This window comes from Rhincodon typus, chromosome 3, assembly GCF_021869965.1.
Source record: "Rhincodon typus isolate 14 chromosome 3, sRhiTyp1.1, whole genome shotgun sequence".
Taxonomy (NCBI): domain Eukaryota; kingdom Metazoa; phylum Chordata; class Chondrichthyes; order Orectolobiformes; family Rhincodontidae; genus Rhincodon; species Rhincodon typus.
Window position 1 is genome coordinate 24107310 of NC_063334.1, and position 25286 is coordinate 24132595.

General features: G+C 40.9%; 1 protein-coding gene across 3 annotated transcripts in view; it reads left to right on the forward strand.

The window, feature by feature from the left end:
- Window positions 1–24951, forward strand: part of LOC125482842 (RNA exonuclease 1 homolog) — a 61840-nt gene extending 36889 nt beyond the window's left edge. For 2 of the 3 annotated variants that reach the window (XM_048595380.1, XM_048595383.1), the window contains exons 13-17: window positions 1169–1276; window positions 5673–5788; window positions 6830–6968; window positions 17578–17698; window positions 24151–24951. In XM_048595380.1, the coding sequence (XP_048451337.1) occupies window positions 1169–1276; window positions 5673–5788; window positions 6830–6968; window positions 17578–17698; window positions 24151–24233 (567 nt within the window). In that variant the 3' untranslated portion in view covers window positions 24234–24951. Of the gene's footprint in view, window positions 1–1168; window positions 1277–5672; window positions 5789–6829; window positions 6969–17577; window positions 17699–18097; window positions 18205–24150 lie in introns of those variants that run through there. The other variant, XM_048595382.1, reaches the window with a different exon arrangement.
- Window positions 24952–25286: the final 335 nt, after the last annotated feature.

Sequence of the window (25286 nt, forward strand, 5' to 3'; positions counted from 1 at the left end):
ACACCTACGCTCGGTTCGCAATAAACAACTGCACCTCCCAGTCGCGACCATTTCAACTCCCCCTCCCATTCCTCAGACAACATGTCCATCCTGGGCCTCCTGCAGTGCCACAACAATGCCACCCGAAGGTTGCAGGAACAGCAACTCATATTCCGCTTGGGAACCCTGCAGCCCAATGGTATCAATGTGGATTTCACAAGTTTCAAAATCTCCCCTCCCCCTACCGCATCCCAAAACCAGTCCAGCTCGTCCCTGCCTCCCTAACCTGTTCTTCCTCCCACCTATCCCCTTCTCCCACCTCAAGCCGCACCCCCATCTCCTACCGACTAACCACATCCCGCCCCCTCGACCTGTCCGTCCTCCCTGGACTGACCTATCTCCTCCCTAACTCCCCACCTACACTCACCTTTACTGGCTCCATCCCCGCCTCTTCGACCTGTTTGTTTCCTCTCCACCTATCCTCTCCTCTATCCCTCTTCTATCCGCCTCCCACTCTCTCCCTATTTATTTCAAAACCCCCTTCCCCTCCCCCTTTTCTGATGAAGGGTCTAGGCCCGAAACGTCAGCCTTTCTGCTCCTATGATGCTGCTTGGCCTGCTGTGTTCATCCAGCCCTGCACCCTATTGTCACTGACTAACCCTTTCTAGTACAGACTAGCCCAGAGTGTTCAAACTTTTGTCATAATTGATACCAATGTAAGTTCAGACCACTTATCCTTGTCTAGTTACTCTACGTAACATCATTCATCTCTGCTCCTGCCTCAGCCTACCTGCTGCTGAAACCCTCCTGTATGCCTTTGTTATCTCCAGATTTTGCAGTTCCAACACACACCTGGCTAGTCTCCTATCTTGTACCCTGTTTTCTTGATCATCTAAACCTCTTTAAGAATTATGTAGCTTGAACCACTTTAGATATTACCTTAAACTCTAGACTGTGAACAAATGATATTGTATTCACTGTGACAATGACATGGAGCTGAAGAAGTTTATTAATTCACATGCTTTAATGCATTGATGTTCAATAAACACGTTAAAGGAGCATGCATGCTAAAGCAGCTTCATTCACACTGTCTCACTAATTTTACTGAGTCTTGGACCAAAGCACTAAATAAAACGGTTTGAGTTTTGCAAACATTTGGTATTAATTATCAGCTGTTCCATTTGTACAGTTGCATGTCTACAATCGAAAAGAGAACCTTAATGGCTTTGTGAAGACTCCCCTTAAACTGCTCCCACTTGATGGGAATCCTGGTGTTTATGCAGTGAACTCTGAATTGGTAAGTAAAATTGTATGTGAAACTTCCGACAATTATTTTACCATTTTTGGGTTATGAAAAGTTTTAGTTTAGGCCAACCTGACACACTGCCTTTTAATGTTCAAAGCATTGTAACTGTAAAGCAGCACTCGCAGTAATATAGCTTAAGTGTGAACCTCCACATTCTGCTTGTATACCTCAACTTGTGACATTACCAATCCATCCGTGTTTGTCTCGCCTACAATATTAAACAGTTTTGATTAAATTCATGAGTTACATTCACTTACTGTGACTATGATAAATAGTTCCTTTCTTTCTCTGCAGACTTCCACATCATCCATCACACTATCCTTCTTTCTGCCTTTGTGTCTCTGTTTCTATTCTAATCTATCTGTTAACCAGAACAGTTTTGTCAATGGCTTCTCTTCATGTCATCATTGGAAGACCTCAAATGTAGGTAGGTATTATCACTCAAATTGATCCAAAAACTTGGCTAGTGTTCTGGAGACCCAGCTTTGAATCCTGCCATGGCAGATAGTGGAATTTGAATTCAATAAAAGTATGGAATTAAGACTCTACTGATGACTGGAATTATTGTTGAAGCCTATCTGACTCACTAATGGCCTTGAGGGAAGGAATCTGCAATTCTCACCTGGTATGGCCTACATGTGACTCCAGACAAGAAACTCCAATGTGGTTGACTCTCAAATGCCCTCTGAAATGGCCTAGCAAGCCACTCAGTTATAATGATCACTATGGAGTCTCAACAAAGAAATGAAACCAGAGGGTTCACCTGGCATCAACTTAAGCACTGGTAAAGACAATGGCAGAAACAACCCTGTTAACCCAGCAAAGTCCTCCTCGCTAACAAGGGGTCTCGTGCCAAAATTGGGAGAGCTGTCTCAGACTAGTCAAGCAACAGTCTGACATTGTCTTTGAGGTTTGATTCTGAGAGTATGACCGTTCCTGATGATGCCACTGTTGCCAACCTTCGATATATCCTGCACCACTGGCAGGACAGACCCAGCAGAGGTGTCTGCACAGTGGTGTACAGTCAAGAGGGAGTTCCGCTTGTATCCTCAACATTGACTCTGTATCTCCTGAAGTCTTATGGCTTCAGGTTAAATGTGGACAAGGAAAGTTCTTGCTAATTTAGTGTGCTGTCCTCCCTTGGCTGAAGGATCAGTACTCCTCCATGTTCACCAACACTTGGAGAAAGCATTGAGGGTGGAAAGTATACAAAATGTGCTGTAGGTGGATGATTTCAATGTCCACCACCAAGAATGACTCGGCAGCAGCACTACTGATCAAGATGGTTGGGTCCGAAAGGATATTACTACTAAATTGGGTCTGCTGCAGGTGATGAGGAAAAGCACTCTACCTGATCCTTACCAAACTGCCAGCTGCAGATGTATCTGTCCATTACAGTACTGATAAGTCCTTGCTGAGGCCAAGTCCCACCTTCACTTTGAAAACACACTCCATTGTGTTGAGTAGCACTATCACTGTGCTAAATGGGACAGAGTTCGAACAGATCTGGCAACTCAAGACTGCTTATCCATGAGGCACTGTGGGCCATCAACAGCAGCAGAATTGTACTCCTTAATCTGTAACCTCCTAGCATGGCACAATTCCCCCCACCCACCACCACCACTCAACCATTACCATTACCATCAAGCCAGGGGATCAACCCTGGTTCAATGGAGAGTGCAGGAGGGCATGCCTGGAGCAGTACCAGGCATACCTGAAGATGAGATGAAGCCACTAAACAGGATTACTTGCATGCCAAACAACAGGAGCAAGCACCAGACAGGGCTCAGCTCTGCAATCCTGCCACATCTAGTCATGAATAGTTGGCAACTAAGCAACTCCATTGGAGGAGGAGGCTCCACACGCATCCCCATCCTCAATGGTGGAGCTCAACACTTCAGAGCAAAAGTTAAAACTGAAGAATTTGCAGTAATCTTCACCCAGAAATGCCAAATAGATGATCCATTTCTACCTCCTCCAGTGGTCTCCAGCATCACAGATACCAGTCTTTGGCCAATTCGATTCAGTCCATGTGATATCAAGCAATGGTTGGAGGCACTAGCAAAGGCTGTGACAATAGTCCAGCAATGCTAGTGAAGGCTTGGGCTTCAGAACTAGCTGTTTTCCCAAGCTAACCTGTTCCAGTGCAGTAACGATGTTGGCAACTACCTAACAATGTGAAAAATTGCCTAGGTATGTCCTGTGCACCCAAAGCAGGACAAATCCAACCTGGCCAATTCGCAGTCCCATCAGTCTACTTTGATCTTCAATAGAGTGACAGAAGGTGTCATCAATAGTATTATCAGGCAGCACCTGCTCATTGATGCCCAATTTGCGTTTCACCAGGATCACTCAGATCCTGACCTTATTACAATCTTTGGTCAAACATGGACAAAGGAGCTGAATTCCAAAGGTGAGGTGTGTGAGACAGCCCTTGACATCAAGGCTGCATTTGAATAAGTGTGGCATCAGGGATCCTGAGCAAAACTGGAATCTGTTGGAATTGGGGAGCAAACTCCCCACTGGCTAGAGGCATACATGGCACATAAGATCTTTGTGGTTGTCGGGAAGTCAGTCATTTCTGCTGCAGCTCATCCCTGCAGGAGTTCCTCAGTAATGTCCCTGAGTAACCTCCCACTGCCTGCCTGCAACCCCCTCCTCCCCTCTTCCTCTCCCCGCCCCGACCCTCCCCAAACCATCATAAGTGGGGATGCTCCCCAATTATCATAGTGTTCAGCACCATTCGCAACCTCTTAGATACTCAAGCTGTCCATGTCCAAATGCAACAAGACCTGAACAATATCCAGGCTTGGGCTGACAAATGGCAAGTAACATTCACACTAAGTACCAGGCTATAACCATCACCAATAAGAGACAATCTAACCACTGCCCCTTGGCATTCAATGGTGTTGCCGTCACTGAATCCCCCATTACCAACATCCTGGGAGAAACTGATCTGGACTTGCCACGTAAACAGACCTGCAACACAGCAGTTCAGAGGTGAGGAATACTGTGGTGGGTAACTCACCACCTGACTACCCAAAGCCTGCCCGTCAAGGCACAAGTCAGAAGTGTGATGATGATATTCCCCACTAGCCTGGATAGGTGCATCTCCAGCAACACTTGAGTGTGACACCATTCCAGACAAAATAGCCTGCATGATTGGCATTTATTTCCTCCTCCACCACGACTCAGCAGCAATGTATACTATATACAAGGTGCACAAAATCCAAGATCCTTGTCTCCTTCCAAACCCTTGACCACTTCTATCAAGAAGGAGAAGGGCAGCAGATAAATGAGAACACCACCACATGCAAGTTTCCCTCCAAACCACTCACCATTCTGACTTAGAAATACATTTGAAGGAACTGCAATGTGGCTGGATCACAATCCTGAAATTCCCTCCCTAAGTCAGCATGTGGCCAGCCAGCAAACTCCCATGAATAAATTTAAAAAAAAAATTTGTCTTGATACCAAGCCGCCTCCCCTCACGTTGATTCTTGACAGGATTATCTGTGCCCAAGGGCTGAACTTCAGCAAGCAGACTGAAGTCTAATTCTGCTTTTATATCCTTTCACCATCCCAATATTGTTCTACTTCCTCAACATTTCTCTTAAGAATTGTGAATGATATGACGTCTGGTAAAAGTAAACTGTTTTGTTTCCAATGTGAAGACCATATTCTTGCTATGAATTATATTGCCATTTCCTTGGCCATTCACTCTGAACCAGATAATTAGTCTCATTTGAGCCAGAGTTAAGTTTCCAAAAGGCAGTTACAGCTATTGTGACATTAATGTACTCTGCCCTTGTGTTGTTTCTTATGTTTCCATCTATCTATTGGCTTTCTGCTGGCAGAATTCAATAGTCTTTGGAAGTTGAGGGATCTGGGGATGGAGGAGTTGAGATGGAAGATCAGCTGTTACATTATGGATTGGCAACAGGCTGTGCAGGCCATGTGACTGACTTCAGTTCCTGCAAATCTAACAGGGTAAATACTAAGAGGATGCTCCTCTGATGGGAGAGTCTAGCAACAGAGGATACCTTTTCCATAAAGGGGCACAAGTTTAAGACAAATGAGGAATTTCTTCTCTCATAGTTGAGCGTCTTTGGAATTCGATGCAACGGAGAGGTGTGGAGGCAGAGCCCCTGTGCATAGTAAGGGCTGAGATTGATTCTTGATCAGTCGTGAAATTGAGGGTTACGTGAAAAGGACAGGAAAAAAGATGTGATGAATGTTGAATTAGCCATGATTCCGTTCATTAGGAGGGGATGAATGGTCTATTCCTGTTATGGTCTTTAAAGATAGTTGATCTTAAGTGAATAGAAGTGTTGGTTGAACTCCCAATCTTGCTGGAAAAGTTGAATACATCTCTTTCCAATTCCAGTGCTACACTAAGCAAGGAGGTGCACTTTCTCGTGTAAGTGTGGTCAATGCCAATCTTGAAGTAGTTTATGATGTGTTTGTTAAACCTGACAATGAAGTGATTGATTTCAACACCAGGTAAGTAATCATTTATGTCTTTTGCTTGTGTTCATCTTTAAATAGGTGAAATAACTATCCAAACATGACAGATTAAGTGCAATTTAACTTATTAAAAAGCCAACATTGATCCCAAAAGTGTGCCTGAAGAGGAGTTGAATGAGATTAAAATCAGTCTTGGAAATCAAATGAATGAAATAACGTATTCCACGTATGCTTTGCAGTACAGAACTTTAATATTGCTGCAAGGAAAAACATGTTGCCAAAGACTTCTCATCTTGTGCTCATCAGGCTAAATGCAAAGAAGCCATCGTTAAAATCCTTATACCAAAGTAGAAAAGGTGCTAATTAGCCAGCCATTGACTCTGGCCGAGGTATTGCCTTGGAATAAGTAGTTCCAAGTTCCTAGATAATGCAAAAAAAAAATGCAAGCTTGAACAAATTCTTTCATTTAGAGAGAACAACAGGTCCCATATATGAATGTATATAATTCCTAGCAAGCCTAAATAAGACATTTGAGCTCAACTGATCATCTTTAAGTTGGTGATTAGTGTAGCTTTTGGCACACGATTGTTCAGCCACTGCTGCCTTATCAAGAAAACATCCCAAATAGCTGTTTTAGGTTTTGGGATGGCAAGCATAGGCTGGTTTAGTATAGTCTGTCATAGACCACCAAAGACTGACTGACTTAAAGCAGCAATCACTAGGGCATACAGCCTATGTACCTGGTAGCTCTCAGCGTGGATGTCCACACATACCATTGCTCAATTAGGTGGAACAATAATCTTTGGTAACCTGTCTCTTTCCAGCAATAAATTATGTATTTATAGTAAAACTTGGTTGATTTTTGTGCTGATTAGTAGCCAGACGATACTGAGGAAACAGCCACATTTTACTGAAATAATAAATCCTTTGTAAATAACTTTAATTATGCAATTGAAAGCTCATCCTATCTTGCAATTTAGTCCCCAACCCCACCAAAAGAGACATACTCTGTTTGCTCAACAGACTGGCTGGCTGTTTATAATTGTTTCCGACCTGTTTTAAATTTCTAAACTGTAGGTTTTCTGGTGTAACTCGAGAGGATGTGATGAATGCAAAAACATCTCTTGCTGATGTTCAGTCAGCATTATTGGCCATGCTCAGTGCCGACACCATATTGATCGGCCATAGTTTGGACAAAGACTTGCTCACGCTGAAGGTAAGCTTGTTTCCATTACAGTGAAATTGAAAAACGTCCATTCTAAAGTTTTTATCTTGACATAAACCATCCAATATTGACAACTTATTTAAAAACAGAAAGAACTAAGGATGCTGGAAATGAAACAAAAACAAACAGCTGAAAAGGCTCAGCAGGTCTGGCAGCATCTGGAGAGAAATCAAACTAAACATTTTGGGTCCAGTGACCCTTCCTCAGAACTGATGGTAGCATGGAAAAGGTTGTTTTTTATGCAGGAGATAAGGTTGGGGGGGATGCAGGGAGGGGCGGTAAGGAGTAAACGATAGGTAGAGATAGAGCCGAAAGAGAGCAGAACGGTTGGACAGACAAAGGAGTGGATAACAATCAGCCTGGTAGGATGAATATCTACTAATGAGAATAATTAATGGTTAACAATGGGTTGTGTGTAATAGCAGACCATGTGATTTAACAAGACCTGCTATGTGGGGTTTGGGTAAGGTCCAACTTCTTCCTTGCTACCATCAATATTGAGGAAAGGTCTCCACCCAAAATGTTAACTGATTTCTCTCCATGGTTGCTACCAGACCTGCTGAGCTTTGACAACTTTATTTTTAATTTTTCCAAGATATAGCAGGTGGTTAGGGAACTAACAAGGGAAAAACATAATTAACCTCATCCTTACCAAACTGTCCATGGCAGTATCAGTAACAGTGACCACTGCACAGTCCATGTGGAGACCAAGTCCCACCTTCATATTGAGAATAGCCTATATGTTGTGTGGCACTATCACCGTGCTTAATGGAACAGACTTTGAATAGATCGAGTAACTTAAGACTGGGCATCCATGATGTGCTGTGGGCTATTAATAGCAGAATTTCAATCTGCAACTTTGTGGCCCCGGATATATCTCACTCAGTCAGTACCATTTAAGCCTGGGGATCAACCCTGATTCAACAGAGATTGCGGGAGGGCATACCAGCACCAGGTTTACCTGAAGATGAGTTGTCAGTATGGTGAAGCCACCAAATAACAGGACTGCTTGTGTGCCAAATGTGATAGATGGAATTTAGAGATACTGCAGCCAGTAGATCAGATTTAAGTTCTGCAACCCTGCAGCCAGTTGGGAATGGTGATGGACAATTGAACAACTCACTGGAGGAGGAGACTCCTCAAATATTCCCATCCTCAATGATGGAAGAGGCCAGCGTATCAGTGCAAAAAAGAAGCTGAGGCATTTTCTATATTCTTTAGCCAGGAAAGCCTAGGTGGATGATATATTTCGTCTCTTCCAGTAGTCCCCAGCATCAAAGATACCAATTTTCAGCCAATTCAGTTCACTCCCTGTGATGATAAGAAATGCTTGGAGGCACTGGATCCTGCAAAGGCTATGGGCCCTGACCACAAATTTCCAGCAATAATATTGAAGACTTGTGATCCAGAACTTGCTGTTCCTCTGGCCAAGCAGTTCCAGTACAGTTGTAACACTGGCATCTACATGACAGTGTAAAAAATTACCCAATATGTCCTGTACATACAATAAGGCAGGACCAATCTAACATGGCCATTTAGCTCACCATCCGTTTACTGTCATCAATAAAGTGACTGAAGATGTCATCAACAGTGCTATCAAGCAGCATCTGCTCCCTGATGCCCACTTTGGGTTTTGCCAGGGCCACTCAGCTCCTGACCTGATTACAACCTTGGTCAAACATGGAGAAAAGAGTTGAATTCCAGAAGTGAGGTGAGAATAACAGCCCTTGACATCAAGGCTACAATTGATTGAGCATGGCATCAGGAGCTCTAGCAAAACTGGAATCCATGGGTATCGGGCAAACTCTGCAGATTGGTGTCATAACTAGGTCATAGGAAGGTGATTGAGATTGTTGGAGGTCAGTCGTCTCAGCTCCAGGGCATCAGTGCAGGTGTTCATCAGCTCAATCCTCTTTAGCTGCTTCATCAATGACCCTCCCTCTGTCAAAGTTCGAGTGGGGATGTTATGCGGTCATTGTTCAGTACCATTAGTGACTCCTACAATAGTGAAACAGTTCATTCTTCAAATGCAGCAAGATCTGCACAATATCTAGGCTCGGGCTGACAAGTGGTACACACATCCCACAATGACTATCTTCAATAAGTGCCGATCTAACTACCACCACTTGATCTTCAATGGTGTTAATATCACTGAATTCCCCATATCAACATCCTTGGTTACCATTGACCAAAAATTCAACTGGACTCGCCACAATGTGGCTCATGGCAACAAGAGCAGATCAGAATCTCTGAATACTGTGCTTAATGAGGTTATGTCCATTTGGTAAGAATAGAGATGTAGACTAGTTTCTAAATGGAGAAAGGCTTTCGAAATCTGAAGTACAAAGGGATTTGGGAGTCTTAGTTAAGAAAATCCTGAAGGTTAATGTGCAAGTTCAGTTGGCAGTTAGGAAGGGAATGATAGCATCCCTTTTAAGAGGGTTAACATACACAACCAGATATCCATCATCAGCGGTACATGGCTCTCATCAGACTATTGTGAGCAGTTTTGGGGGCCCATGTCTAAGAAAGGATATCCTGGTGTTGGACGGGGTTCCAGAGGAGGTTTACAATGATCCCAGGGATGAAAGTCTTATGAGGAGTGGTTGAGGACTTAGTCTGTACTCCATGAAGTTTAGAAGGATGGGGTGGGAAAGGGTGTAAGTGGTGGGGGGGGGGAAGAGTGAAACTTACAGAAACCTGAGGCCTGGATAGAATGGAAGTGGAGAAGATGTTTCCACTAGTAGGAGAGACTAGGACCTAAGGGCACAGCCTCAGTTAAGGGATGACCCTTCAGAGCTGAGTTGAGCAGGAATTTCTTTATCCAGGGGTGATTTAATCTATGGAATTCATTGCTGCAGAGGCTGTGGAGGCTAAGTCATTGAGTATATTTGAGACAGATGTTCTTGATTTGTTAAGGGGGTCAAGGGTTATGGGGGAAAAAGCAGGCAAATGAGCTTGAGAAACATCAGTCATGATTGAATGGCAAAGCAGACTCAATGGGCTGAATGGCCTAATTCTGCTCCTACATCTTATGGGAGTGCTACCACCTACAAGATCCCGCCCCCTCCCCCTACAAGCTATTCACCATCCTGACTTGGAAATACATCACTGGTCATTCAGTGACACTGGGTCAAAATGCTGGAATTCCCTCAGAGGGCATTGCGGGTCTACCTATAGCACATGGACAGCAACAGTTCAAGGAGGAAGCTCCCCACCTTCATAAGTAACTAGGAACGGGTAATAAGTGCTGGCCAGCCAGCAGTCCTCGTCCCATGAATGAATTTAAAAAAAAAAGTGCCTCAGTTTTTGTCCTGCATCTCTGCACCACCACCCCAGTGAAAAAGATGTGCAGTGTTTGTAGGACTTGTTAATGACTTAATATGGTGTATAGCCTTGGTCCTGGTATAGATTCTAGAGATTTATTCGGGTCAAATGGAGTGGGAAAATCTGGCATTTTTTTTTGATTGGGGATAGGAGCTCCTTTTTATAATGAGGTTGAGTTCTATAGTTTAGAGTCATTTTCCACAGTAACTTCTAGACAATCCACTTTGACCGCAGCCTATTACAGGAAACAAAACTTAGCACATCGAAATTCTAATCTATCTTAATTATTTTGCCCATTTAAAGCTTTCCATTTCCTGGCTACCTGCACAGGAAGTGCATCTTGTAATTCCCAAATAACCCATTTTCTTATCCATAGTTGTTTTCCATGAATTTTCGACTGCCTTTCCTGGTTTAGTATTCACTGAATTCTAACATCAAATCCAGTATTATTTGCATGGACTGTATATGCTATCGAAATGGCAGCAAGCTTTGTGCGCAGATTAAGTAGATTTAAACACTCAAGCAATTGCTTATCATTCACCATTTGAAAAATAGTTTCTTGCAACTCAATGATAGTAGGAACTGCAGATGCTGGAGACTGAGTTAACAAGGACCCTTCTGAAGAAGGGTCTAGGCTCGAAACGTCAGCTTTCCTGCTCCTCTGATGCTGCTTGGCCTGCTGTGTTCATCCAGCTCTACACCTTTATCTTGCAAATCAATGACTGGTTGTGATGTAGGCCTTTTGTTCATTCCTGACTGGCACAAAAATAAAACCAGGAAAGGTAGCCTGACCATGGCTATTAAGGGAAAGTGGGTATACAATTGGAACCAAGGAAAGGGCAGACATTTTGACCAAAAAGAAGCAGCAGACTGGAGGATTGAGTAGTTTTGATTTTAGTAAAGGAGATTTGAAGGATTAAGAGGGGGAAAATAGAGTACAGGAGTAAGCTTGCAGGAAACACTGATTTGTAAAAGCTTCTGTTGGTATACAGGGAAAAGAAGTTAATGAAAACAAACATTGGGTCCCTTGCTGGAACAGGGTAAGGTATAATAGTGAACAAAATTGGCCAACTGATTTTAAATATGTTTTGGTTCTGCTGTCAAAGGAGGGCACAGATATCACAAAAATGTTGGGAAATGCAGGATCCAGTGAGAGAAGATCTGAAGGAAGTCAGAATTAATAGGAAAATGGTGTTGGGGAAAATAATTGATTTTTAAAGGCCTAGAAATCCTAAGGACCCAAAAATCTACATAGAACATAGAACATTACAGCGCAATACAGGCCCTTCGGCCCTCGATGTTGCGCCGACCTGTGAAACCAATCTGTAGCCCATCTAACCTAAACTATTCCATTATCATCCATATGTTTATCCAATGACCATTTAAATGCCCTTAAAGTGGGCGAGTCTACTATTTTTGCAGGCAGGGCATTCCACGCCCTTACTACTCTCTGAGTAAAGAACCTACCTCTGACATCTGTCCTATATCTATCACCCCTCAATTTAAAGCTATGTCCCCTCGTGCTAGCCATCACCATCCGAGGAAAAAGGCTCCCACTGTCCACCCTATCTAATCCTCTGATCATCTTGTATGTCTCTATCAAGTCACCTCTTAACCTTCTCTCTAACGAAAACAGCCTCAAAACCCTCAGCCTTTCCTCATAAGACCTTCCCTCCATACCAGGCAACGTCCTGGTAAATCTCCTCTGCACGCTTTCCAATGCTTCCACATCCTTCCTATAATGCCGTGACTAGAACTGTACGCAATACTCCAAGTGTGGCCGCACCAGAGTTTTGTACAGCTGCACCATGACCTCATGGCTCCGAAACTCAATCCCTCTACCAATAAAACCTAACATACTGTACGCCTTCTTAACAACGCTATCGACCTGGGTGGCAACTTTCAGTGATCTATGCACATCTCGGAGTACTTGAGAAAGTGGCTGTAGAAATAAGAGATACCTTGGTCATCTTTCCAGATTCTAGAGAGTCTGAAACCATTCCTATGGATTGGAGGGTAGCTAATGTGACCTCTCCTTCATTTTCAAAAAAAGGGAGGTAGAGGGGAAAATGAAAAATTATAGATCGATTTTAACCAAAATCGCTAGGGGAAAATGCTAAGGTTGATCATGAAAGATTTCATAGTGACAGGATTGGACCAAGTCAGCATGGATTTACCAAAGGGAAATTATGCTTGATAAGTCTCCTAGAGTTTTTTGAGGATGTAACCAGTAGAGTTGATCAGGAGGATCTAGAGCATGTTGTTAACTTGGACTTTCAAAAGGCTTTCAATAAGGTCCCTTGTAAGAGATTAGCATGTAAAATATTAATGATTTAGATGAAGGAACTAAATGCCATAACTCAAGTTTTGCAGATGACCCAAAACTGGATGGGATGGTAAACTGAGGATGCAGCAAAGATACTTTGATCTTGTCCAAAAATCACAAGTTGGCAAATGCATGGCAAAGATGTATATAATGTAGATAATTGAGAGGTTATCCACATTAGTAGCAGAAACAGATGGATTATTATCTCACTAGCAAAAGATTGAGAAAAGGCAAGGCGAAACAAGACCTGGATATACTTAAATGATTTTCTAGACTTTTTTAAACTCCAACTTGCTCATGATCATTCTACCTTTTGGTTCTTGTGGGATAAAATGATCACTTTTTGTGTAAATCAAGATCTGCGACTTCTTTAACTCAATGTCCTCATTCCTATTATAATCCTGAACTTGAGGAATATTTTGCATTTTTTTGTGTGAATTTAGTTATCATATTCCTTAAAGATCTGATTTTGGTGAGTAAAAATAAACTATATATGATCCAAATTTCTTAGTAAGAATTATGAAAAACTGTCCAGCTTTGGATCGATGGTGAGATTGTGCCTGCAGTTCACATCAGCCCCCCTCTAGAGACCTATAATCGTGGATGAAATAGAACTGAGCCTTCTCCATCTGATCTGCACAAAGCTTAAATAGAATACCTTTTTAGAACAATATTCACAAACTGTATGTGTAAACTTGCTTTTATGTACACAGGTTAATTTCACAAGTCTGAGGACAGTTTTTAATCAGTGCTAAATTGCTCAACTGCCCTTGAGGTTGATCTCAACTCAAGAATGCCCTTGTTAGAAGTATAACAACCATTTTGCACAAGGATGTTCTTCTCACTTTTTCTTGGATCTTGTAAATTTGCAGCCTGTTCTCAATTACTGATGATCAAACATTCCTGTAAGTGTGCTAACCACTGTTTCCTGTCTCTGCTGCCCACATACTGAGTGTAACATGCAAGGGTGGGGTCTAAATTTATTTTGAATTACTTGATCTTTGAGTACAGCTTGATCAGTCTCTACATCAGAAATGTAGTGCTTGTGGAGAAATTGTGCCTCTTTGTCTCTTTTTATGGTAAACTTACTAAGGTTTTTTGTATCTAATGTAATATTAGCTCTGTTTTTAATTTAACTTGTTTCTAGTTTCCTCTTGCAGCTAAAGATCTAGTCTATAGGTTCACTTGTGTTGGATACCATTGAGTTGAGACATTGGATGTTCTTAACTGGTATCCTCCCTGAACTTCTAAGGATTTGATCCATGTTGACACTGAGACCTGCGTGTTTGATTTGCTGCCAGTGACCAAAAATTCTCCCCTATAAACACAGCTGTCGGCTTACTTTAACCCAGACCCTATCTTTGTATTCTTAATGAATTAATTTATTGGGTACTTGGCAATTTTTTTCAATGTGAATATGATTAAAGCTATATTTTATACATTTTTATCAAGAACTACACACCACAGCCAAATGTAGAGTAGTTATTTTTATAGCTGCACTGCATATGTAATAAATTGTAAGCATTTAAAAATCTTGATATGCTTTGAGAGATTTAGTCAACTTTAATTTGAAATCTGAGGCAATCACAGGATTTATCAAATACTCAGGATTAGGTGGTTTTTGCCAGAGAATCTGCAGAAATAATGCAACAAGATGAGTTTTTTTCAACAAGAGCCTCTTGTAGACTTTAGGATCAGAAGATGTGATTTTTTTTCAGGCGAGGTCTTTTGAGTTTAGCTTGAACTGAGTGCTCACTAACTCTTGACCTGATGACTCAGTTATCCTGATTAACAAAAGAAAATCATCTTTGTCCTAGGAGAAAGTTTTGATATTGAATGTTTCATGAAAGCAGATGTGGTTAGGTCACATAAGATAGCAATTGAAATCAGCTGTTATTTGGATACAGATAACATTTGAGTTACACTGAAAGCTTGATGTTAGCTTTTAGTTCCTTTTTAAAAGGAGAATCACTCAAGTCATTACTGGCAAAGTTACCCTGCTTAGCAGACACTTGAATTTGTTTTAAATAAAGTTTGTTTAACTTTGTTTTAGAAGTGTATTTAAGATGCCCATGTGCCCACTTTTTAATTTGTTATGCTATCTATGTACCTGAATGGGTTATGTTCAAAAGTGATTGGGATTTGAACATTACGTGTTAGCGTGCCAGATAGATGGCACCCAATGTAGTACAACTACTTCCACTTATAAAGCAGCTTTTAATGTAATCCAAAATGTTTGACTTTGGACCACATATAAGATTTTGTTCAAATATTTGTATATACTGTCTGGAGCTAGGTCTTAAGTAATTTGCAGGAAGAAAGATGATACAAGGAATTTCGGAGCTCAAGACCCGAGCAGCTGAAGGTTTGGTTTCCAGTAGTGATATGATTAAAATCAAGCAAAGGTTGTGGTCCCAAACAAGGTTGTTTTTGGGAGTGGGGAAGGTGGTGTGGGGGCTTGTAAGAACTGGGAATGTCAATTTTAAAATGAGGTGCGATTGTCAATCTTTAAGTACAGGATGGTAAGAGAACAGGACTTGGTATGAATGTTGAGCGCAGCAGAGGTTTGAATGGGTTCAAGTTTAGGAAGGTGAATGATTGGAAGTCAAAAGTAATAAAGGCATGGATGAAGATTTTTGTGGCAGATACGTTGATGGAAAGAGTTGGAAGATGTGGCATTGGAAATGAGCCATCTTGGTTGATGGCACAGATACATGGTCAAAAACAATGGCTCTAACTTATTTGATCCAGAGACACCTGGTTCAGTCTTGGACAGTCAACAGAGCAGATGACATGGAGTTGGTAGCTCATTAGTGTGGGTGAAAATTGTGGCTTCACTCTTCCCAATATTTGAAGTTGAACAAGCCTCGTCACATTTGACTGCAGTGGGTTCAAGAAAGATGAAGAAGAACTGAAATTCATGAACATACACGTAGACAGCTCAGCTTTGTAGTTCAAAACCTCAGGCAAAGTATCCTCTGTTGGTGTAACAATTATCCAACTCTTGCACCTGCCTCTGAGTTGGAGCAAAGTTTTAATAATGAACAAGATTTGATACTCTTTACTGTTTTATTGTTGTTGTTTGAGAAGTTTCAATGAAAACAAAATATAAATTGGTTATCCAGAGAGGCTCCATCATAGTCATACAGCATGGAAGTGGACCCTTTGGTCCAATCAGTCTACCCAACCATGTTCCCAAACTAAATTAGTCCCCCCAAACTGTTCTTGTTCGTGAACTTATCCAAATGTCTTTTAAACATTGTAATTGTGCCCACATCTACAGTTGGCTCTGTTTTGATGCGTTCCTGTTCAACATCGTGCTATAGAAATTAGAGGGCCTATGGGAAAAGTGGGGTTAGGGGCAGACCACTGGAAAAAAATCTCTCAAAAGCCTAGCACAATTTGAATAGATGTTTATTGAAATAATGAAATTACAGTAACATGAACACTTTGCCTTAATGTCAAGATCACTTGAAGGAGGAGGAGGTTACACTGTACCTCTCTTAGCACTTCATGACAAAGCCTGTGAAATAATCACATGATGCTGGTACAGAGACCCTTTTGGTGCTAACGTACATATTCATGACAAAGCCCATGAAACAATCATGATGTTGATGCATACTCCCGCACACACAATTGGAATCGAGTTATAGCCAACACAAGTTTGCGTTTTTAAAAAAGCGCTTTTCCCCCATTCGTCAATCACATTAAAGCCATTTGCATTGAGGGAACACGCGTTATAGCAGAACTGACTATCAGCAGACAAAAGTTGAAAGATGAGAAAACCTTTTTGATATAATTATCAAAGAAGAATTTGGAGGAATTGTCAGCACAGCTGAAGTTAACAGGTTGAATATCTTTTGAGAAAACAGCTTTTTTTCAATATTATAAAAGATCATCTCATGGGCAATAGGAAGAAGCATTAAAATTTCAAAGGAATACGCAAATTATTGAGCAGGTTGTAGATGAACAATGCTTTTGTATAAGGGACACATAGTAGAATGTTTTAGTTACAACTTAAATATCTGGAGGAGGATAGGACAAGAGCTGATGGCATTCTGACAGTATCACTAGCCTTGTATCCTAGAGATCCAGGATGAGACCCTGGGGACATTTTGTTCAAATCCCACCAAGGGAAATTTAATGAATTAACAGGATCTGGAACTAAATGTTAGCCTTAGTAGTGGTAACTCTGAAACTAACATCAATTGTCAAAGGCCAATTTGGTTCACTTTCCTTTGAGAAGGAAATCTGCTATCTTGGGTCTACCTGAGATCCCAGAACCATGGTAACATGGCTTACTATCCACTGCCTCTGAAATGGCTTGGGGAATTGTGACATTTAAAAAGTAATTATTAAAAAGCACAAAAGATGAATGGATACTGTCAACATTTAACAGTTGGGTTAAATGACCACTTTTATCGTACAGATACTTTGTAGTGAGAAAATAGATGCATAGGCTGGTTGATTGAATGAAGAGGGTGATGGGGTTCCTTGCATTGGTTGAGGGAAGGAGAGGCAAAGATATCTTTGTGATAGTAAAATTGGCAATATTTGGACTGTGTACAGAATTCAAAATTGATAAGTTGCTGCCACTTTATATTTGATGCTAAGGCAAAGTAGAGATCTTTTTTTAATTTTTTCAATTGGAGCCCCATTCCCTACTATGAGAATCTGAAGTATACATGTATTCACCAGTATCTTAAGTTATTCTTTCCATTCATACTCTGTCCAATATTACAGGTAATAAACTAAAGGTCATTGGTTTGTCCAATTTGCAGGTTATTTTGAAACCCTGAAATGCAGAAAAATTACAGCCTCCAAGTGAAGAGAATACCCACATTACATGACTAAGTTGCACTTTACTGATTTTACATAAAAAAAAATTGAAGGTTTTTCTTCAGCTGGCAGGAAAAGCTTTACCCTTAAAATACTTTTTTGTTACAGCTTATCCACAGCATGGTTATTGACGTATCAGTCGTGTTTCCGCATTCCTTAGGGTTACCCCACAAACGGGCCCTCAGGAATTTAATAGCAGAATACCTCGGCCATAGCATCCCAGACAATGGTAAGTAATTATAGAACATTAATGGAAAGCAGAGTAAATCATTTAGACTTTTGCACCTCCTTATCTTGACTTTCCCTTGGAGTACAATGTTTTTGATCATTTTCAAATGTGGTCTTGCCAAAAGTCTGATTATAGTAAGACACTTTCATCTTTTTATTTTAGTCCTTTTGTAATAAAGATTAAGCTACCATTAGCTTTCATCATTGTTTGTTGGAGCTTTGAGATCAGCTGGATCCATTGGAATACCAACATTTCCCAGCCCCTTTTTTTTTTTAAAAAAAGAGTTTCTAATTTATTTGCTAACGTGAATAACTTCTGCACATTTTTGCCCCCTTTTTTGTAATCCATTTTCCTCCTATGGCCTTTTCTTAAAATTCTCTGTTTACTTTCTCTCACTAGCTTGTGTCATCAAGAAAAAAACCTGGATATTATACACTCGGTCTTTTTACTGAAGTCATTGATGTAGATTGTCGAAAGATTGTGCTGAAGCACCCCACCAGTTACTCCTACTGTGATCTGCCTATTAATCAAGCCTCTAATGGCCCAGTCAGCCCTTTAGTTTGAAGGGTAATTGGCGTTGGCCAATAAATGCTGAGCTTGCGAGCAACACCTGCATCGTATCAAAGAAATTAAAGTGCAGAAATCAGAATAACTGGTTGATTCTCTTTCTTCCCCTCCACACCACCCCTCCCCAACCTTTTTTCCTTGAATAAAAAGTTACATTTGAGGCCTTCTGATCCATGCAGGCCATTCTTGAATCTAGGGACTACTGGAAATTGAAAACCAAGGCATTTCCCTACTAGATTTAATTCCTTGGGGAATGCATATTCGTGACAAACTGTGCACCTCCCATCAATAGTGGATGACTTGTAATTAACAAAACAATCATTTTATACAAATAGCGCTCATTCTTTATGTTGCAACATTTCAGCTGGAATCAGCCATTTGACCCCTTGAGTCTGTTTTACCCTTTGATAAAATCATGGCTAATCATTGCTCTGTCAAGTGGAGTAGAGGCCACAATCAAATAAAAGATGTAAATAAGAGATTCCGTAAGTAGTGAATAGAATCTGGTGTAATCCTTTATCACTTTCTCACCTTCTCATCCTCCACCCTTGGGCATGTTAAATTCTCTCCATAGTTTGGCTATGTGGGATTTCAGGAATGTGGAATAGTGATCTATTGCTTTGTTCCTGTGTCTGGGCCACCTCAACCTCAAATAGAGATTTCACAAATATTTGATGGTTAGTAATGATTTGAGGTCATCTCAGCTGCCCCATTTGTCTTCAATAGAAAAATGTGAAGCCAAGTCAGAGAAATGATACAACTCGGAAGGGGGCCGTTTGGCCCAAAGACACTCTGATACCCTTTCTGATTGTGTCTTTCAGCACACGTGTGTAGCCCTGCATCTAGCAACGCTTACAGTGCAGATCCAGATACTTGTTAAGAGTTTAGGGTTTCTGCCTCCACCACTAATTCAGGCAGCAAAATCCAGATACCCAATATCTGTCTCTTTTAATTTAAAGTTTATCCTCCTGTCCCCTCTAATCTTTTTGCCACTTAGCTTGAATAAATGACCTTTGGTTTTTGAACACTCTGCTAAGGGAACCAGGTTCCTCCCTGTCTACAGTATCTCTACCCCTCACAATTTTGTATACCTCAATCATGTCACCCCTCTGCCTTCTCTCTCTTTTCCAAGGAAAATAACACCACCTCTTCAGTCTGTTCCTTTTTAGTTACAGTTCTCCAGCCCTGGCAGCATCCTAGTACATCGTCTCTGCAATCACTCCAGAACAATTGTCTTTCCTATAGTGTGGTGACCAGAACCGTGCACCATAGTCAAGTTGTGACCCTACCAGTGTCTTGTACAGTTTCATCTATATATCCTACTTCTGTATTCTATACCACCTCCAATTAAGGAAAGCATTCCATGTGCTTTCTTTACAACTTTATCTACCTGCACTGCTGCCTTTAGGACTTGTGCACTTGCATCCAAGATCTCCCTTCATCTGCCCCTCAGTATTTTCCTGTTTATTGTGTATTCCCTTTCATTGTTTGACCTCCCTAAATACATTACCTCACACTTAAGAGGTGAACTCCATCTGCCACTTTCTTGCCCACTCCAACCCATCTGTGTCATTTTGGAATTTGCGGTTAACCGCTAATTTTTGTCAGTAAATTTCCCAATTGTGCCCCCTATATTCAAGTCCAAATCGTGAATAGATAAAGCAAACGGAGATTCTAAATCCAAACCCTGCAAATCACCGCTTCAAACAACTTTCCATTCACAAGGGCAGCCATCGACTATTACCCTTTGTTTCCGGCTTAAAAAGCCAACTTTGGGTCCAATTCAGTACCTTACCTTGTATCCCATGGGCTTTTACCTTTTTTGACCAGTTTTTCATGTGGGACCTTGTCAAATGCCTTACTAAAATCTATGTAAACAACATTCACTGTACTACTCTCATCAATCTCCTTTGTCACTCGTCAAAGAATTCAATCAAATTTAAAAGGCGTACCCTTCCCTTTAAAGCTGTGCTGACTATTCCTGACTAGACCATGTCTAACTAAGTGACAGTTTATCTGTCCAATCAGGATTGATTCTAACATTTTGCCCACGACTGAAGTAAGACTAACTGGTCTATAATAGTTGGGCTTTTCTTTGCACCCTTTTTAAACAACTTTTGCATTCCTCCAGTCCTCTGGCACCTCGTTTGTGTCTAGTAAAATTAATCCTCGGAGCATCTGTTATTTCCTCCCTGACCTCCTTCAACATCCTAGGGAACAATCCAGTTGACATCCACTTTTAAGGATTCCAACTCCTCCAACACTTCCTCTCCTGTTATGATTACTTTGTCCACTATTTTGCCGAACTTGTCTCGGATTGCTATAATCCATATCATCCCTTTCCTTTGAATATGGAGACACAAAATCTATTTAAAGTTCTCCCACATCCTCTGCAGCTTTACAAGTTCTGTTTGTCTCTGATAGGTCCCATAACTACCTATCTAAATAACTAACTATCCTTTTGTTCTTTACACGCGGGTGAAACATCTTTGGGTTTTCCTTTATCTTGCTTGCTAAATTTTTTTCATGCCTTCTCTTTTTGATTTCTTTGGTTTCTTTTAACATGATCCCTGTACTTTCTATAAACCCCTTGGCAATCTGCAGTGTTGTTTTTTTTTGTGGCAATCATAAACTTTCCTTTTTCTGTTTAATTTTCTTCTTATTCTAGACAACCTTGGGGTCTAGATTTAGCAGCACCATTCTTACTTTTGGAGGGACATGTCAGCTTGTGACCCAGGATTTCAATTTTTAGTGCCTCCCACTGATTTGCCACTGGTTTTATCCCTTAGCTGTCCTGTCCAGTCCTTCTCAGTTTTGTAAAATTTACCTTTGCGGAGTTATATTTTTACTCCTAATTTATCTGTGTTCTTTTCTATGATGTTCAATCTAACCAAATTGTGGTCACTATCACTAATATGGTTGCCCACTGTCCCTTAACCCACTTGCCCCTCTTCATTTCCCAAGACTAAATCCAGAATTGCATTTTCCATATTTGGGCTTGTCACGTTATTTGAAAAAAACATTCCTGGACATAGTACTTTTTTTATCCCCCCTCACCCTTTGCCTCTGTTTTTAACCCCAGTTAATATTGGGATAGTTGAAATTTCCTGCTGTTTATTGCCTTTGTATTCCTACAGGCAGAAACTTGTCTACATAAGTGTCCTTCTGTCTCCCCTGACTATTTGGGGGTCTGCAGTGTATGTCTAGTAGTGTGGCTGTCTTTCTTTTATTCCTAAACTCAAACTGTAAAGCCTCATTTGTTAACCCATTTAGTACATCATCCCTTCTTGCAAGTGTAATTTCTTTAACCAATACTGCTGCGACACCTTTTTTTTTCGGTCACCCACTCTATCCTCCTACCCTTATCCTAAGGTGTCAATTTTGCCTCTCCTTTAGCCAGGTTTCTGATATAGCAATGACATCATGCTGCCATGTCTTATCTGTGCCCTTAGTTCATCTGCCTTGTTTGCAATACTCCTTGCATTTGAAGTATAAAACAGGCTCAGCCCCTACAATTTCCTTTGCTGAACACTTGTTTAAATCCTTGATTCTTGTGTCTTTCCAAGTCACTGACTATATCACTATAATGTTCTGCCTCCCTTTTTCCTGATCTGAATCTGACCCATATAAGCCTACACATTGGTTCCCATCCCTGGTCATAGTAATTTAAAACCTCACCAATGGAACTAGCAAAAGACCCTGCCTGGATATTTGACCCAGCTCTGCCCAGGTGTAACCTGTCAGACTTGTACACATCCCACCTTCCCCAGAACCAGTCCCAATGCCTCAAGAATTTAAATCCCTCCATGGTACACCATTTCTCCAGCCACATATTCATCTGATCTATCCTCTATTCCTCCTGTCACTAGCGTGGTGGCACTGGGAGTAATCTTGAAATTACTCCATTTGGCGTCCTACACTTTAACTTATCTCCCAACTTCCTATTCTGCGTTCAGGTCCTCACCTGTTTGTTTACCTCTGTTATTGATAACTATGTATACTATGACCACTAGCTGTTCACCCTCCTGCTCTTGAATGTCTGGCAGCTGCTCCTTGACATCTCTGAACTTGGCACCAGGCTGGCAGCATAGCATCCTGGATTTTCATCTGTAGCCACAGAAACGCCTGTCTATACCCCTTACTATTGAATCCTCTATTGCTGTAGCCCTGCCGCTTGTTTTTGTCTCCTTCTGCGCAGCAAGGCCACCCATGGTGACATGAACCTAGCTGATGCTTTCCACTGAGAGGCCATTTTCTACCGCCCTCCACTGCCCCATCAGATCCAAAGCAGTATTCCTGTTTGAGAGGAGGATGACCACAGGGGAATCCTGCACTGCCTTCCTGAGCCTTTTGTTATGTCTGGTCACCCCTGAATGACTTGTGTAGTAGAGTTTATCAAATGATTTCTTAAAATGCTCTTTACTGAAATAAAATCTCTATTTCACACGGGCAAATCATTAACTTTCTTGAATTAATTGCATTTAGCAAGTCAAGAGCACAAGAATTAGGAGCCAGAAAAGGCCATTTTGAAACATGAGCCTTCTCCATCATTTGGGAGGATCTGTGCTCACCTGACTGTGTGGCCTCAAATTCGCTGTCCTATCTGCTCCTCCATAATTTTCACCTTCCTTGTTAATCAAAAATCTAAGCCTTGAAAATATCCAATCTTCTCCAAACCTCCATTGCAATCGGGGGAAGAGAATTTCCCAGTCTAACATCTCCCCTGCCGTAAATGGGACATGTCTTTTTTTTAAACTCTCGTTAGTTCTAGAGTCTCAGCAATCAACCTATCAAGTCACCTCAGATCTTTCATGTTTCAACAAGATTAGCTATATATTTCAATGGGTAGAAGTTCACACTTGTATGCCAAACTCCCAATTACTTAATCTGGCTGTATCCCTTTTGCTGACTTAAGAATAATTACCATTAAGATGGGTCAAAAAGTTGTCAGCAAATTTAGCAAGCATATTGTTTTGTTCCCTGTGGTATTGGTACAATTTCCACACTGGAATGGACTGGACAAAGATACTTCCTTACTAAATCCCATTATGGAGGGCAGTGATAGCAGAATAAAAATTTGGTACAGCATTAAAGACAGGAGAGAATCTTATTAGCTTTCCCTCAGACTAGAAATGCCTGCCTATTGCCATGGGATTGAACGTGGCTCTCTTATAACGCTGTTGTCAAAACTCCCACAAACAATGAGCTTTTGGCTGGAATTGTCCTCCACTTATGTGGAAAGCTGGAATAGTTTTCCAGGGCAGCAATGGTTTTTTTTTTGAGGAAATCATGAAGGGTTTTGTGGAATGTACATTGTTTCTATTGGGAGGAAGGTTGGCAGCCAGACGAGTGGATTTATTGTGTTGACAATGGAGGCAAGGGGACAAGTAATCCTAAATAGGAGTAGGCTCCTGGCCTTTTCTTGCATTTGTTATACCATTGAATAAGATCATAACTGATCTACTATTCCCAAATCCATTGACTCCTTTTATTGATATGGGTAATGTCCATTTTCGTGGAGAGAATTCCAAAAGTTCAAAACTTTAATGTGGGAGAAAATTTCAGCATTTTCAATTTGGAATGGATTGCTTAAGGAGATGACTAAAAGAAATTTGAGAGCATCTTTTTAGAAGAAATTGGATCAGTACTTTAAAAGAAAATTTTGCAAGGTTATGGGAAAGAGTTGGGAAGTGAAACAATTTGGATAGCTTTTTCACTGTGCCAGCACAGGCATGGTGGATGGAGTGATCCACTCCTATGCGATACAATTTGCCGGAACAGGAGATGGCTACAGTTGGTGTTGCATTAAGGGCATGGGATCCTTTAAAGAGGGGTTTGCAGGAGAAATTGGAGAATAAATTTGGTTTGCTTTTTTCTTCTCCCAGTGGAGGGTTCTGATAAAGCATCTGCATGCATGGAGCTCATGAAGTGGAGAGTGAAGGAGGATGCGAAAGGCAGGAAGTGGTGAGACTTCTTTGGAAAAACCATAAGAATACTTCAGGACCTTCCAAGTTGTGGTGTCCAAGTGGATGATATACTGAATGCATTCACTGCCTCATGTAATTAAAGAAGATACTATTTATTCAATGTCATGTTTATTTGTGGTGAGAGATGGTGATAAGGGAGTGGGTCCAGAATATAATATAAACTGGGCTCATGAAAATTTGTTGGAATTTAAAACTCTGAGCTAAAAGGAGGCCAATAAATCTCATGTTTGAGACTTAGTTAATTTCTAAGGATGAGTTTGAATTACTGATATTTAATTGTGGTGTACTATATGCTAACAATCCAGCAATATAATTTCTGTAATAGTGAAGCTGTAATTGAACACTTATTTAAATGTATATTTGGAAATAGTTCATAATCTGTGGTTTACATGTATTTTCTGAAGACTTTTGATAAATGTGGCTGCTTTGTGATTTCCATTTCTCTTTAGATAGTGAGGGTCTATGCTGGGATATTTGAGTAACTCTTCAAACTAATTAACTTCTATTGGTAGAAATCCTAGTAGCTAGTCTCGCAAAAAGAGACAATTACTGTGGTCTTTTTTGTCAAATTGCAGTATCTGCCAGAAAAATATCATGTCTGAATGTGAACATAGTACCAAGTCTAGTAAGACTGGGAAAAAAAAACATTTCATAAAAATGAAAAGTACTTTGTAATTGTAATAACCATCTCATTGCACACATGATACATTGGTCTAGAATATCAGTTTGTCTACCTTTCCCAGTCCTCAACCTATGCACTTAACTACACTGTTAGGTTTACATGTCTCTGGGTACTTCTTGGCAAAGATGATCCATTCAAACTTATTAAAGCAGTTTGGTATTTGCTTTTTAAAATATTTTCCAGGAACAGTTTGCCTGTTTTTGTTTTGTAGCTGTTCAAACAATTAGAGAACCTGTTGCAATACCCTTCCTATCCACTGAGCTGCATTGAAGAGCAGTAACTGTTTAAATTTCTACACAGTCTGATCCTTCTACTCCACAATTCTCACCACCTCGACTATAATACCTTTAAT